The 15,973-nt window shown below is 31.1% G+C and overlaps 1 protein-coding gene across 9 annotated transcripts in view; it reads left to right on the top strand.

Annotated features, from left to right (window-relative positions):
- LOC122570867 (peripheral plasma membrane protein CASK) overlaps nucleotides 1-15,973 on the top strand; it is a 262,855-nt gene that overhangs the window by 18,224 nt on the left and 228,658 nt on the right. For all 9 annotated transcript variants that reach the window (XM_043733759.1, XM_043733757.1, XM_043733762.1 and 6 more), the window contains exons 2-4: nucleotides 3,878-3,990; nucleotides 6,064-6,169; nucleotides 10,742-10,819. In XM_043733759.1, coding sequence (XP_043589694.1) covers nucleotides 3,878-3,990; nucleotides 6,064-6,169; nucleotides 10,742-10,819 — 297 coding nt within the window. The remainder of the gene's footprint in view (nucleotides 1-3,877; nucleotides 3,991-6,063; nucleotides 6,170-10,741; nucleotides 10,820-15,973) is intronic.

The raw sequence follows: 15,973 nt of genomic DNA on the forward strand, positions 1-15,973 counted from the left end.
GACTGTAAAGCCTCGGTGACGTGCAATAATAGCTCGATACATTAAAGTTGAAGATCTACGAAATTCCTGTCGATAGTTCCAACGAGCAAAAATAAAGCTTCCAATTTGTGTTTGAGCAAAAAGAAGAAGAAGAAGTTGCTATATACGCTCGTTCCCATCATTCTCTGGTCCTACATTCCTACATGGTATCTTCGGTTAAGACGCTTTCCTTTGATTCCTCTCATTGACCTAATTGACTGTGATCCCAGAGGTCTCACTTTACAATTGGTCGATTGTCAGTTGAAGATACCTTAAAAGCCTCTATTTCTCACTTTTTTACATTAAATCTTCCTAGAAACTTGATTTTTGTTCATTACAATTAGACAGATCTGCAAGATAAGTCTTCTAAAACTAAAATTTGAGATCACAAAATATCACTCTACATAATTATACTATATACTAACATTTCCTCATTGTTTAAAGAAAATATCACCTAAACGAATGGCTTTTTTAATATAAATGGCTTAATAATGTTTTAATGTTACATATAATCTCTACATGTCAATCAATAAAAAATCACATGAAATTATACTAAGCATTTAATTGTTGTCTAAATCATCCTCCCGCATAATTAAGAATTTTGACAAAACATAATTTCATGTGATTTTTTATTGATTGACATGTAGAGATTATATATAACATTAAAACATTATTAAGCCATTTATACTAAAAAAGCCATTCATTTAGGTGATATTTCCTTTAAATAATGAGGAAATGTTAGTATATAGTATAATTATGTAGAGTGATGTTTTTTTAAATTAAAATGGTACAATTTAATGAGTCAGATCATGGAAAGTTTTACCTTTCAGGTAATATTTTCTCAATATTTTATTTACTACAAGATATTTACAGGAATATTTCTTTTATTCCCTTCTATGTATTTAACGAACATCGGAAAATGACTTTCTGTCTCGTTCCAATGAAACTGGGAAGTAAACACGTAGAAATTAAAATTCTAGTAAATTCTCAAAATCGTACATGAATGCAGATGAACATAATAAGCATTAAAGAGGTGCGTTCAAACCGAAAAATACGGTCGAGTGCACATCTAAATATTTGATGAATTTCCAGACTCCAATTCATTAAAAATGGAACTTTTGATGAATGAAATTCTATTCCATCTTTTTTCGACGCGGGGACTTTTTGCGAGGATTTTCTTTTATTTAATTACAGAATGAATTAAAAAGTTATTTCATAAATATTAATTTTACTTGGACTATTTATGAGGAAAATGTACGCACTTTATTAATTCATGTAGTTTACTACAACAAATTTTTTGTTAAATATTTCTCTTCAGGACATCATAAATAGTCTTCTAACAGGCAATTTGCCACGTAAGTTATTGTTATCTCGTTAAATATGTGAAATTTTGTACTATAGCACAGCTTTCGAACTATATCCGTATGTTTAAGATAAAAATACTGCATGTAATGTGACACTTATATCCTTAATGTAACAGATTTTACTTTGTCGTAACGGAAAATCTTTATTTATACTCTTTCTGTTTGTGCTACTTAGTGTTTCATACTTATCTACTTAATAATTTTTTTTTTGGTAACACACTTTTTTATACTGTAAAAAGATTACGATGCTCGAAAGTTAATTTAAAGCGTCACAATGTTTGCCATTAATCGATAGCTGTTAAGTAACAACGAGGTGTCGATAATTTCTTGTAAAAAGTGGGACACGAACAAGCATACCTTCTTATTGGGTTACTGCGGTTGAAGATTGTCGAATTACTGCGCTTTTACCGACGAAAGTTGAAGTATGTCATTTTGCATAATCCATTTAATAACAGAAGGTGTGAAAAGAATGGGAAAGTGCCAACTGTTCGAGATTTCTATTCTTAAATATGGAAATGTTTTCATTATATTTATAACCACGATGCTTTATACGTTTATAATATTTCGAGATACTTTCTTATTCATAGAATAGAAGGGAAAGTAACGAAGAATTTCATTGTACAATTGCACACTGTTGTATCGAAGATACAATGGAATGTAAAGCTTGATCCTGTCGATAATATCGTAAGGTATGTTGAAGTTGAAGTCGGGTTCTGCTCTGTTATCGTCTCCTTGGTTCTTGACACGAATCTTCGAGTACCTAGGTATGAGCTTTTTCACGGTGGAGCATTTATGTGAGAATACTTGTTGCTCAATGGAACAGTTTATAATCCATTTAAATGAGACGGACTTTGATCTTTTGTAAACATGCGTGTCTGGATTTTGTTTTATCCGATTTGCTCTGCACGACTACTCACGATCTAGATTCTAGCTACACGTGAAATAAATACCACATAAGATTTCATAAATCTTGATTCAGGATTATATTATATTACTGTGAAAAGATTTGTGATGCAGGGATAATTAGGTACATGTTGTCATCATTACTTATTAACTTATTTGCATGTTCCATTATGGATCAGTGAAAGTAATTAAATTTGATTTGCATTGGCTTGGTATTCTAAATGCAAATAGTTGCCAGCATACAATGATTGGAAAGCAGAAACAAATTGATTAGTTATTACGAGAATATTAATAGTTGCTGTAGCTGTAAAATTTACATCTATGTATATTTTAATATATATTTTTTTATTTTATTATAGTACGACGTTCTTTCTCTTTCTAAATATTTTTCTATCGCATACTTCTGAAAGATATTTTAACATTAGCTACGATGTGTAATAACAAAAATTCACACTCGAATGCTAAATACGTAAAACACGAAATTGGAATAAGAGAAAATATTCTTTGCAACATATTTATTCTTTCTAGAATTCTTCTTGTAAAATTCCTCATGAAATATTTTTCTTAATTCCAGAGCTGAATCACTTCACGATATCATGTTTTATATGAAACACACTGTGTTATTTACATATACATATATGTACGTATACCTGTGATTCGCACGTCGAATTTAATCAAAATCGGTGACCTAGATATCCGGCAATCCTCTTATAAATGCATGCATACATATTTTGGATGAACCGATTACATAACTTGGTTACTTAGCGAACTTAAAGGATCAGCGTGCTCGAGACAGATTGCATCGCAGTAATGCGTGGCCAGTTCGATCGCCGGATAGACATCGTTCGATGCATTATGGTTTTCGCGAATTCGATGAATGCGCGCGTGGTTAACATACGGCAAATTAGCCTGATCGATATCGGCACGAATACACCTTATTCGCTGACGTTCGAATGCTAATTCAGTCATCGCGTTTATAACTCCGCAATGGACATTAAGCCCTCAACACAATGAATTGAATTAATCGAAAGGTTGGACGTGAAAATTTTCAATACGGAAATGAGTTTTGAAAAATTGTTCACCGTATAACTTCTACATGTGTATTATATTGTCTTTACTTTTATGCTTTGACATCGAAACAAAATAACTGTTCTTGTGTCCCATATTTAACAAATATTATTCAGTTTATCGAAATATATTTTCACGATTCGAATAAAATCTACGAATCATTGCAGTTGATTTAGCATATACTTAGAAATATCACTAATTTTCTAACTTATTATTTTTTAATGTCCGTAACAAGTGACATAAATGACGAATGAATAGTTTTAATGTCTTTAGATCGATCAATATAATTTGTATCAAATTTGAGAAATTACTCGAACCAGCATATGCTTCATATGCGAAATAATAATATGTGTCAACAGATTTCTCAGCATACAGCATTGTCAAATTTCGATATTTTTCTATATATCATATTTAATAATGTCTAAAATAAATTAAGCATTTAATCTAAAAAATAATCGCAAACGTAACATGATTTAGGATGAGTAAAACGTGAATGACATTTGGTGGTTGTGTTCTTGTTTCAGGGGACCATTCAGCGTGGTTAGGAAATGCATCCACCGGCAGACAGGGCAGACGTTCGCGGTAAAAATCGTGGACGTGGCAAAGTTCACATCCAGTCCCGGTCTAAGCACGAACGGTAAGTTCTCGGAGAATCAGAACGCGTGCATACACTTTGGTGTTTCGCCATTAATTTCCGCCGCCTATCCTGCTCGAAACAAACGTATTCTCTGTGCTCGATTTCATGTTTACGCGCTGATTCGAAGTCACGAACTCGCCCGACCCATTGTGTCATTCGGTTGAAATTGTATTCGTTCTCCTGAACTTAGTCTCCTGGATTTTAATGTGGAACACGTGCGGCAAATTTTCGGAATTAAGTATAAATCCTGCAGTAGGTATTTGTATGCTTCGTTCTCGAATTATCCGAGCGTAAGATTCTATTTTGCTCCGATTGACAACTTATTGTTAGCGAAAAATAACCTTTTCTATTCGACGATGCGACAATTGTTTGAATATTTTTGTTGTCTGCCGATTATTTTTAATTGTTTAATGAATTCCAATAGACGATAAAGCTTATCGCCTTCCACGATATCTTTAACTATTTTAACTGTTAATATTGTTCAAGTATTTGTGTGAAGCACGTTATACTTTAAAAAGATTCTGATTATATGATTCACATATATGCGTATAATTCTTATATCACAAATTGTATATATTTTTAGACATACGTAGACATGCGTATATGTATGGATGCCTTTGGCCACGTGGAGTTGGTTCTCCTGATAGCAAGCAAAAATAACTTCATTCTGGACTGACATATTGTAATGTGGATAAAGATTAGCTGCGTGATTATTTAATAGTATTTAAAGTTTAAGCTTTTGACATTAATATTATTAACCGTGGAAGTTATATATAAGATATGCTGGAAAGGTGATTTCTTTTTTTATAGCTAATTGAAAATATATCTTATCATAGTTTTAGAGAGAAACGAGACCTTTTATTTGGTTCGCTGTCTTCACGTTCCCTTCTTCTGAAAGAAAGGAATGTATTATTTGTTTATGAGAAATACGACTATCAGAATACTTCATAGAAGTGTATATTTGTTGCGTGTCTAATAATAAAAATTATCTTTTTTACATACGTACGTCTAAGAGGTATATAGTTCTAATAATAGGTAAAAAGGAGATGCATCGCTTTAAAGGTTAATAATATTATGAAAATGCGTCATAGTTAGAACGTAATTTCAAGAGAATGCTCGAACGTCACAATAGTGATAAAAATCAATTTTATCAGATCCGGTTCCTATGGCAAGTAATGTTCAACGTGTTTCCAATATTTGCCGTAATGTTTCGTTGTGACCGTTTCATATCGACTTTCTTCAATCCTCCAATACTCGCGGATATGATAGCATGTGGAATAATAATTTTTAACTGTGAAAGAATTTCTATTGGCAATCTCTCTGATTTACTCGTGTCATATAATTAGTAATTGTATAAAGTTTATCAATCCAATGGTGAATGTAAAATAGACTTTTTATGAGGAAAATTAAGATAATATCCATGTAAATTTAGTGATGTATATTAAAGTAGTCACTAAATCACTTTTTAAAATATTCTACTAATTTGAAGCTTCTGTGATTTCAAAAAATGCAAGCGAGTAAAAAGAACGAAGGATTGTGATACTGTACGAATATCCTTTAAATTACGTATTATTAAACCGGACCAATTTTCCTCGAAGTTATTACTTACAGAGTTATCAAAGCGATTCCGGTTACGTGCTTCGTATACAAATGGTTTAATGTTGTAACAGTGCGCATAGTTTAGAATACAGAATTGTGATCAAAATCTGAAGCAGTCTCGTTCAATTATTTATTCAATTCCCAAGTATTTCGCGATATTAACGGAGAAGTTTAGAAATACTTGCAAGCGTTATATATTTTTTAGTTATAGTCGGACGAACGCTTAATTACGTTAACTACGAATCGATTTCGATAGGTTTACATGGTTCTTATGATTTTCTACATAATGAAATTATGTTTCCATCTTGTGCTTAATTTTTTAATTTTAGGAGAAATCTTCTTTCAACGTCACAGAATAAGAATAAATTTCTTACACTTTATGATCAATTTTTCTTTTATCTTTTATTACATTTTCGTATGTATTATTGGAATATGTAAAAAATGAGAAATGTCATAAGTGTACGATTGTTGCAGATTTGAAACGAGAAGCCACGATATGCCATATGTTAAAACATCCCCATATCGTAGAGTTATTGGAAACATACAGCTCGGAGGGTATGCTCTATATGGTATTCGAATAGTAAGTACAACCATATTTAATTTATTTCTTTTTTCGAAGTATTTTGAAGAAGAACTTATGTAAAACTCAACGAAGTGTGTTTTCGACCGACATCCGACATTCGACTTTCGCTTCTTGCGCGTGATTTTAATAATTCATCAACGGGAACAGAAATACGGTTTCGTCATGATTTGATCTTTAGATTCTGCTGGAACTCCCGTGATTTCATAAAACGTTCGTTTAGACCGCTGTAGAAGCATTTGAAACGCTTTAAACATGGGAATAAGAGTGGAATGAAATGAGAGCCGAGCAATGTCTTGGTTACGCATTTATCTGAATTTGTTCATAATTCCTTAAAAGACTCCCTTTTGAATATGCTCGTCGGCAACAGCGTTTTTTCACGCACCTCTCTTTCGACCTTTGTTTTTCATTTTTTCAACTTTTCGAGTTAAATGATTTTCTAAGTGGAAGACTACGCTTTTTCAGAGCAATTAGAAGTGTGATGACATGAAAAGATCCATGATGTATCATAACTAAATTTATACCACATTGCACTGGACCTTTTGAAATGTTCGTAGTAACAAGTAGGAAAAATTTAAAAATGACGTATCCTTAGAATAGTAGCATTTTGTTAAATGTACATTTTGTAAATATGTACCCTCACTTTCTAACTTTGCTAATATAACTTTTTGTTAGTTATTTGGCAGCTTTACGATGCCTTTCCTGAAAATTTGTTCTTTTTAGTAATGAATTTCCTAGTGAATTTTTGAGATAGCTTTTATAAGTTTCAAAAGTATTCAGCTTTTCTATCGCGAGGGAAACGTTTTATAAACATCACACTAAATGCTGGCAGGATGAGAGAAATTTTTTATGAGCGTTGCACATTTCGAATTTACGAATTACTATTTTTTATATTTTTTAGCCAGGGAAATCGATGTTTATTTATTGATCGTTCTTTCTTTATAGCGAAAGTTTGTCTTCCATTAACGTGAAATTATTGAAGTCAGAATTTTTATCCAAATGGTGTTTAATAGTACGCATCTATGGCAATTTCTAGAGTACTACAATTACTTTTTCTCGATACTCTAAGCTGTAACTTTGTTGAGCCAGCTACTAACCATATGTTGTATGTTTCCCTTTCATACAACATAATTATTGGCACTTATCCTGTAGTATTTATAATAATGTAATTTGAAACCAATTAATTGCTTAAAACAAGTATTAAAGATTTGATGTTTGTAATTTACAATAATCTCTTGAGTATATAGTTTTCAATTTGTGGTAAATCATGAAATCGTTTACATTATAATTTTTACAAATTTGAGAGCTTAGTAACCTTCGAATAAAATTTATTTGGTTTATCTAAAATTGCAATGAAGATTACTCGGATTCCTTGAAGACAGGGACATTTTATTTAATACACTTTTAAACCGTAACTTCCTCGTCACTCTGTAACACACACATTGTGAAATACAGCTGTATTAAAATAAAAAGTAAGTAAAATTGGATGGCAAATTCATACATGTTTGACGATATACCACTTTATTTAGCTACACATTTCTCGATACAGCATTCGACTCTCGAGAGATCAATTATTTTAAAGTATGTGTGTGTACAGAGAAATGAAATGGGAGAAATATCAATGTCGTCGTAATATTAAAAAGCTAAATATTTTTGAAGTTGAATATTTATTTCTAGAACATGTAATTGAAAGTAAAATAAATGAATTTTAGATATGTACAATATGTATGTATATTGTCGAAAAACAATATATATTTTGTAATACCTGAACGCATATCGCTTGATGTTTGTCAGAGAACAAACAAAAAAATATATTTTATAGAAAGGATTTCAAGATAAAAAATGGATCCGTTAGAATAATCCTCAGTGAAAAAAAAGATCGAGAATATGTAGATTCTAAAAAGCCAACCATATCCACGTTCTATTAACATATACATACATACATGAAAAAAAGGCTTTAAAACCGAGAAGTGGAGCCGTTGCTATGGAATGTTATGGCAACGAATTAAATCGTTTGCAGTTAGTTTTAGGCGAGAAAAAGCTGTTTGATAGCTAAACGCCACCATTGTATAGCAATGCTCGGTTCTACACGTTTCTTCACTAAAGTAAACGATAATAGGAATTAAGATAAAAAGTTTTAATGTATTCAATCTATTTTGCGGTTCAGCTGATTATCCTATATTTAGATTCATGAAATAGAATGCTATTACTTGCAAATGCAATTATGAAATGTTGCTAGTAATGAAAAATGGACGGTTTAATTAACTTAAAATTTCAAACCTTTTATGACGTAGTAGAAGAAATATTAAATATTAATTAAACATTAAATTATTAAATGTCGAATATTAAATATTAGGAAATATGCGATATAATGCGATGTATAAAAAAAATTGTTGAAGATAAAAATGATAGACGATGCAGAATATTTTCACTTCTAAATATACGCTGGTTTACTTCATTTAATTGATTTTAAATTATATATCAAAAGTACTGTTTAAGTACATAATCGCATCTTCGATTTTTCGTTCTGTATCACGAGAAAATACTGAGTTATAAATAAATAACTATTATTTAATCAAAAAAAATCAAAGGAACGAAGTCTAGAATAGAGAATACATATAACATTTGTTTGATTAATTCTCGAATTCAAACACGAAACGTTTATGAACGTGACCGGATATGCTCGAAGTTATTGCTACGCAAACTAAAATCTGTAGAAGATATTTACATAGGTTTGTATGATTGCAATCACCGGTGATTGTGGCAAGGATCCGTACCAATGAAATTTTCGTATTTAATAGTGAAAAGCGGTATACAATCCTCGTTCATAGCATATGCGAGGAAAATTCTGTGGCAAAAAAAGTATAGCTACGTTTAAAAAACGTAGTTAACTTTCAAATTGACAGGGAATGTTTTGTGAGCGCTATTTATGTGCGAAAAATTATCTAAACGAATTTTTCAGTCATTGCGGCATTTGTAAACCACATACTATTATATAATAATTATTTATTTAATTTGCAATAATGCTCTTTGGAATAGCAAGATCAATGTTGTATGCCCCTTTTAAATAAATTTAATAGAATAGCAAAGTAGGAAAAAAAACGATTATTCTACGTTAATGTTAGAACTATTAACATATGACACGTGATATCTTGTAATGTGTTGTTCACAAAACCTACACGAGTTATTTGCATTGTTGAGAAACGTTAACCTAACTGTTTAAGGAAATAATGTATTTGTAATACATACTTTATCTTTCGTAACGAAGAATCGAGAAGCTATTGCAAAATAATCTATTCATGGAGATCGAAACTGTATTAATAAAAGAAAACAGGAATAAATAGATAATAAAGTCGTCATCGTAGAATGAAGTAAGCTTGTATGTCAGCAGTTGTTCTAATTGGATACTTAGTATTTACGAAGCAGCGTGTGACACGTCATATGAGTTAGCCACGCGTTTTAATAGACATACATGTCGAGAAGCATGCAAAGTTCTTAAATGGTAGATTCACGTGACGTGTTGTCGTACTTTACCATTATGTAAAAGTATTATATATTACGAGCAATTCTCTGTAAAATATTACACCACTCATTGAAATTTACGTCATACAAATTTCATTGCGTTTCTTTACATGAAAATATTTTTGTGAGAAAAACTTCTTCAATTACTATTGTTTGAATTTGTCTATCACGTACTAACCAGTCCCCTCATAGAAAGTTTACGTCATTATGAATCGACCTAATTAGTATTGAATGAATCCGCGATAATTGGGGCACATCGTGTTATAGCAGAGGACTTCGTTACGATTGTTAACATAATCAAGTCAGACAACATTGCCGATTACTGATCGTCAATTTGGTTTGTTAATTTAAATTGTGTTTATTTCTTATAATCAATACGCACTACGCATGTATTTTGTTGGCAGCTTAAAAACGTACACTTAGTACGAACGAAAACCAATAATTCTATATATCTGTCTCGTAAATATCGAGATTCGAACAATTTGTACAATTTTTTGCAGAGAACGCAGTTCGAAATAGCAGGATTCGTACTCTTGTTTATTTCGTAATTTTCATTGTACGAGAAAAGTTATTGAATTGTATTTTCCTATGAAAAGAAGAATGTTATGCTTTTTCATTATCCCGAATAAATAAATAAACTAAAAATTTGTCGATACGTTACGTGATGTATCTGTGTACGGTAGTTCAGAAAAGTATTTGAACATTGGTAGAAACATTTCGAAATATCATTAACGCTAATCATGTGCATAATATTCATATGCATTTTAAGATTAGTTTTACCAATATAATCTTGTCTCACTACAGTAGTAATGAAATTTCGAACAGTGTCGTGTTACATGCACGTTATATCCAAAAAGTTTTCTGTGTTAACTGTTTAAATATTCTACGGACCATTGTATATATTTGGTTTAAGATCATTATGTTTTGTTATGCAGTCCTTCAAAATACGTGTCCGTATTGAAGGTGTAGCAAAACACGATTTTTTTCCCGATGCGCCCATAAATTGTTACACCTTGTAAATTATGCATTAATGTCGTGCTTCTGTTTCAGTATGGATGGCTCTGATTTATGCTTCGAGGTCGTTCGGAGAGCAACTGCTGGATTCGTGTACAGTGAAGCGGTAGCCAGGTAAGAAGATCTTTACATTGTGCAAAGGTTGTATTTCAGCCATAAAAGATATCCCTTTTGTTTCGAATGTACCATCTGAGCACAGCGCTGTCTTTTACAATTTAATAAAAGAAAAATTATTTACCCTAGACCACCTAAATGGCAACAGCTTTTTATTATATGTATCAGTGATGTTGTACCACAGTGACACAAGTTTAAGACATAATTTGCACGGGGGTTTACTTGATATTATTAAAAGACATGCTATTTATCTCGAAACAATACTGCAGTTATTAATCTCACTATGATTCTTATGTTTTCCTTTCGTCGTCCAGTCTTCGTGTTCTCATTTATATAACACCATTTCTCCATTTCGAGAAGCGATGTTAATGTTTGTTTTTCGTGAATAATGCTATTCCAGAAGTTTATTCCTACTGGTATTAAACAATCTTTTAAATCAGTATTAAACTACAAAAATCCGAGGTTAAATCCTCAGTTATCTAGTTGTTGGAAAAATATTGTTCGAATCATACAGAAGATTTATAAATTGCAAAATAAATCTTGTACGATTTGTATCGATCGAACGATTAATATAAAAATCGCATCTATGTTTTGCAAATACTACTCATTTCGAATATTAGATTTATGGAAGAAAATTTCCCAAAAATTAAAATTTGTATTTCCGAATAGAAACTTCGTGCAAAAATGTTTCTTCTTAATGTTTCCTATATTCTAGAAGAATAAACTATCAAAGTGAACCGCGAGTTCACAACAAAAGTTATCAACTTTCAACAAAAGTTATCGCGATAACGAAGATTTTCGTTTCCATCACGGATTATCGAATACATTTAGAATATTGAATTGTTCTCTGTTTATCTATACACCGTTGTTTAAGTGTAGTAAGATCATTAAGATTTCGGAAGCAGATGATGTTTACTTATGAAAGTTTTGGTCGCCAGTTTGCTGAATCTATCTATGTCGAGTAGCGGTAGATTAACCAGCAGAATGATGGACAGTGTAGGTACATGTCACGTCCAAAACTGTCTCTGAAATGCGTTTGCTCTCTTCACGGTCGTTTGTAAGCTCACATCGTACCTCATAGCTATCACTTTTGAACGTCTGTAGCGAATACAGTTAGTGAATCATTTTATTCTCTCGATTAAAAATCCGCGTGTTTTTTCGTGTTTTGACTATGGCAGAGTTCTATAGATTTTAAGGTTACAGGTAAATAGAGAATGAGAAATATCCCGTAGCGATATAAACGTTTATAACTAATTTTAATTTTAATGCACTATTAATAAATTCTCAAAGAAGTAATTGAAATTAATATGAACAATTTGACCACATAAGGACATGATAAATAATATATTTAGTTGTATGTACTTTAATGGCGTTATTATATATGTATTGCTAGTAACAATTGTTAATAACAAGCAATCACAAATTGATCAAAATGGCCGGATATTACAGTACAGTGTGTACTATTAATTCTCGGAATCTTTCCAATTGTTTGGAAGTATGTAAATTCAATGATAATTAGTAAACAATTTCAGCGAATTTCTGATATAATTTATGATATTCAGAAGAGGTAAAAAATTATTTAGATATTTTAGATATCTATGTAGTTCTTCTTAAAATATATCCCTTTTTCGGTTGTCCAAACTCAAATATTCTCTTGAGTCGTACCATGTCAGCAACATTGATATTTGATATTTCACGTTGAAAGAAAGAATTTCAATAGTGCACTAAACATAAACCTCTGGGGACATAACTTATATAAGTTATGGATGTGCAACCTTCTCGACTCACAAGTTCGGAGTTATAGATACGTTAGACATGCGAGATGCATTAAACCTAGTTACAAAGTTATTATTCGACACCGTTGAAAATCCACTTTACTCGGAAACAATAGCAAAAGTCAATCTCCATTTTGACATTAATAAATTATTTGTTACGCTTTCACTATATCCCGAAAGTAATCAAAAGTTGGGATCACTAGTTACAGGTTAGTAAAATTAGGAACTACATTTAATATCTTAGATATTAAGAATTACTTAAGAGTACGTACGTTAAGATAGTTTATAAATTCGGAACAATTTTGTTGATACAACTACCTAATAAAGTAATCAGAATAATTTTACGCATTTAGTACGATGAATTTTTTAAAATTTGAAGAATTTTTTTATAATTTTTGCAACTGTTCCATATATGTTTCTTACATTACATATTTTCCTTTTTCCTTCTTTTTCTATTTTTTTAATTCTTATTTCTTCCTTATCTTTATTCTCATTTTTATTTTTATTTTTATAGAAAATATAATAAAAAAAACTTTGTAACATAAAAATAAGTTTTACGTGTTTTCTACAAGATGAACAATCAACTTCACGAATTGTTTGAAACATTCCAATATTTATGACATATAAATCACGAAAAGATAGAGAGAGAGGAATCTATTACATTTAACAAACTTTTATGAGGCAGTAATTCGTATTAGCCAGTGGTTTATATCAACGAAAACAATGTTTCACGGGTGAACTTAATTTATTGATATTACGGAAAGGTCGCGTTATTTTCTAACGGGTGGATAAAATAAATTTTCACATATTGCTGAAGTAAATATGTAAAACGTTGGACATGTCGTATCCTTTCTGTTCATCGTTGATATTTAGGATTCCATATATCGTAGAAAATGCAGTTATTAAACGCTTATCGTTCCGTTTCCATTCGATATCAATATAAAGTAGTACATGTAAATATATATTTTCGAACATTCGATTCGGCTGTTTATGTCGTATCGAACACTCGATAGTCGATAACTCGATTGAAATATTTACCTGTTAATCAACTTGGAAATATCTTACAAGTACATGAAAGGGGATAAACTGTTGTATTAACGAATTGTATCCGGCAACCGTTTCGCCCTTAACAGAAAGTCGATTGAACTGACGTTATCTAGACAGTATAACGAATATGCAATAAATACACGAGAGCCAAGCGCTTTGACCATCGTTTTTTATATCTCGGTCAACCTTCAATAATCCCTGTATCTCATTCCTTTAACATTTTCCTTAATCGCCTGACCTATACGGTTAAGAAGCATAGACATTTTTACGCTATTTAAACCCGAGTTAATTTTACTTTGACCATTTTAATCCACAGTCGTTGTGTTTTCAGAATCGACGTGCCTTCTTTGAATTTTATGCTTAAAACGTCGAAAGATTTTCCGTTTGTTGAAACCAGAACGAGATATCATAACGAGAAATTTGAGAATCGTAACAGGATTTGAAAAATCTGTTGAGGTCACAGTGATAGTATATAATATTATTTTTGTTGTATACGATTATTCTCAATATTAATTTACCAATTCTTTAAATTATACGTCCATAATTCGTCAATAATTGAAAACAATAAATATCTAACAGATTTGAAAGCATTTGTGAATGAAAATCTTTTCTTTTTTACGCAGGCATATATGCATTTCTATTTTAATATAAAACCAGTTCTATTATTCCCGTTGCTCGTGCTTACAATTATCTGCGTACATTAAACTGTATCCCGAATAGCGTTCAACTGTTGTAATATAGTGAAAGCCTAAATAACATTGTGCACGATACTTCATAAGGTACAAAGTGCGGGCGTGCATATCAACGTATAAAAGTATCTGACCTCGTTTCGAAGTTACACCGTTTTTCGTTTTTATCATTTGTTCACTTCTGTCTTGACAGAAAATGTTACTAGGAACTTTCGACATCCATTGCTTTTATCCACAGATAGAACTCGTACGCGGTACGACTCGCAAGATATTTCGGGAACATGTATATGATAACAATTCGTGAGAGAATGCAGGGAACGTTAGACAGTAATTACAAAGATCTAAATGAAATTGTTTGAGATCAGTTCGTTTGAAATTAATTACGTCGATTTGACATCGGTAATAATTTTGATAAATATTCAATATATTGGAAATATTATCAGACGAAAATTATATTCATAGATGATAGCTTTTTCATATCATAGATGATAGCAGAAATAGGTAAATAACGTACAAAATTGAATTTTTACACTATCAGATCGAGAAAAATTTGCTATAAGGTACATGTTTTTTTTTTTTTTAGTGATCAGTTTTTTTCATAAAATTTTGTTTATTCATCATTAATCTATATTTTTATCGTTTTAATTTTTATCATATTGCAACTCTGTAAAATAACTTTGATTAATGGATCTCACGAGACGGAAATTCGATATTTTTGTCGCAGTAAAAGATATACTGTTCGCAAGGAACATTACACCATATCATAGTTTGAGATTTATTGTTTAACGATGAAAAATAGAAGTTTCTTATGAAAACTTATAACTGAATCTAATAACATTATACAATGTTATTTTGAAATGGTCGTGGACGAAACCTGGAAAATATACGCTATTTAGTTAAAATGAAATAATAGGAAGGACGAATCTTATTATAACAAATTAAGTCAGTTAAACGTATTCTTGAATAGAAGATGATTTAATACCGACTGACGTTCTTCTTTATATTTTTGTATATTAACACTCAATACTCGTTGGTTGAGAGAATAAAGATATCTATATTTTATATAAAATTCGGCTCAGTTATTTACCAATTACTTTATCAAGCGGTTAATTTATCAATATATATCTGATTTACCGTTAGTAACAGCAAATAGACTGGTGTTATATATGGATGTACTAATATATATGCTGTATCGAATTAACATAGATACCTTTTCTTCTGTTTACGAGAATACGGAGATGTTTTTCGATGGAAGGAACTCGGCAAATTTAACACTAGGACATAATGTAGTAATAAATCAACTGCTATATATACTTGATCGTTCATATATTTAACAATTTGGACAGCCAAGAACAATTGATCATCGACATAGTTTTATCAATGGCAAGAATAATTTGCCATGACATAGTGTTGTATTTAGAAAATGAAGGTGATCCTAATTTGATGATTAAAGACTATACGAACCACTTACAAATCATAAAATGCTCATGTCCAAAATCGAAAAGTATGAAAATAGTGACAATGTTACAGACATTATTCTTTAAAATCTATCTTAGAATCTATCTTATTATTTATCGTACTTCTGCTGCAAGCTCGCTAAATCTTTGATCATTGTTTCTCACATTCTACTATACATATCGCGA

Source organism: Bombus pyrosoma, linkage group LG9 (genome assembly GCF_014825855.1).
Source record: "Bombus pyrosoma isolate SC7728 linkage group LG9, ASM1482585v1, whole genome shotgun sequence".
Classification (NCBI taxonomy): Eukaryota; Metazoa; Arthropoda; class Insecta; order Hymenoptera; family Apidae; genus Bombus; species Bombus pyrosoma.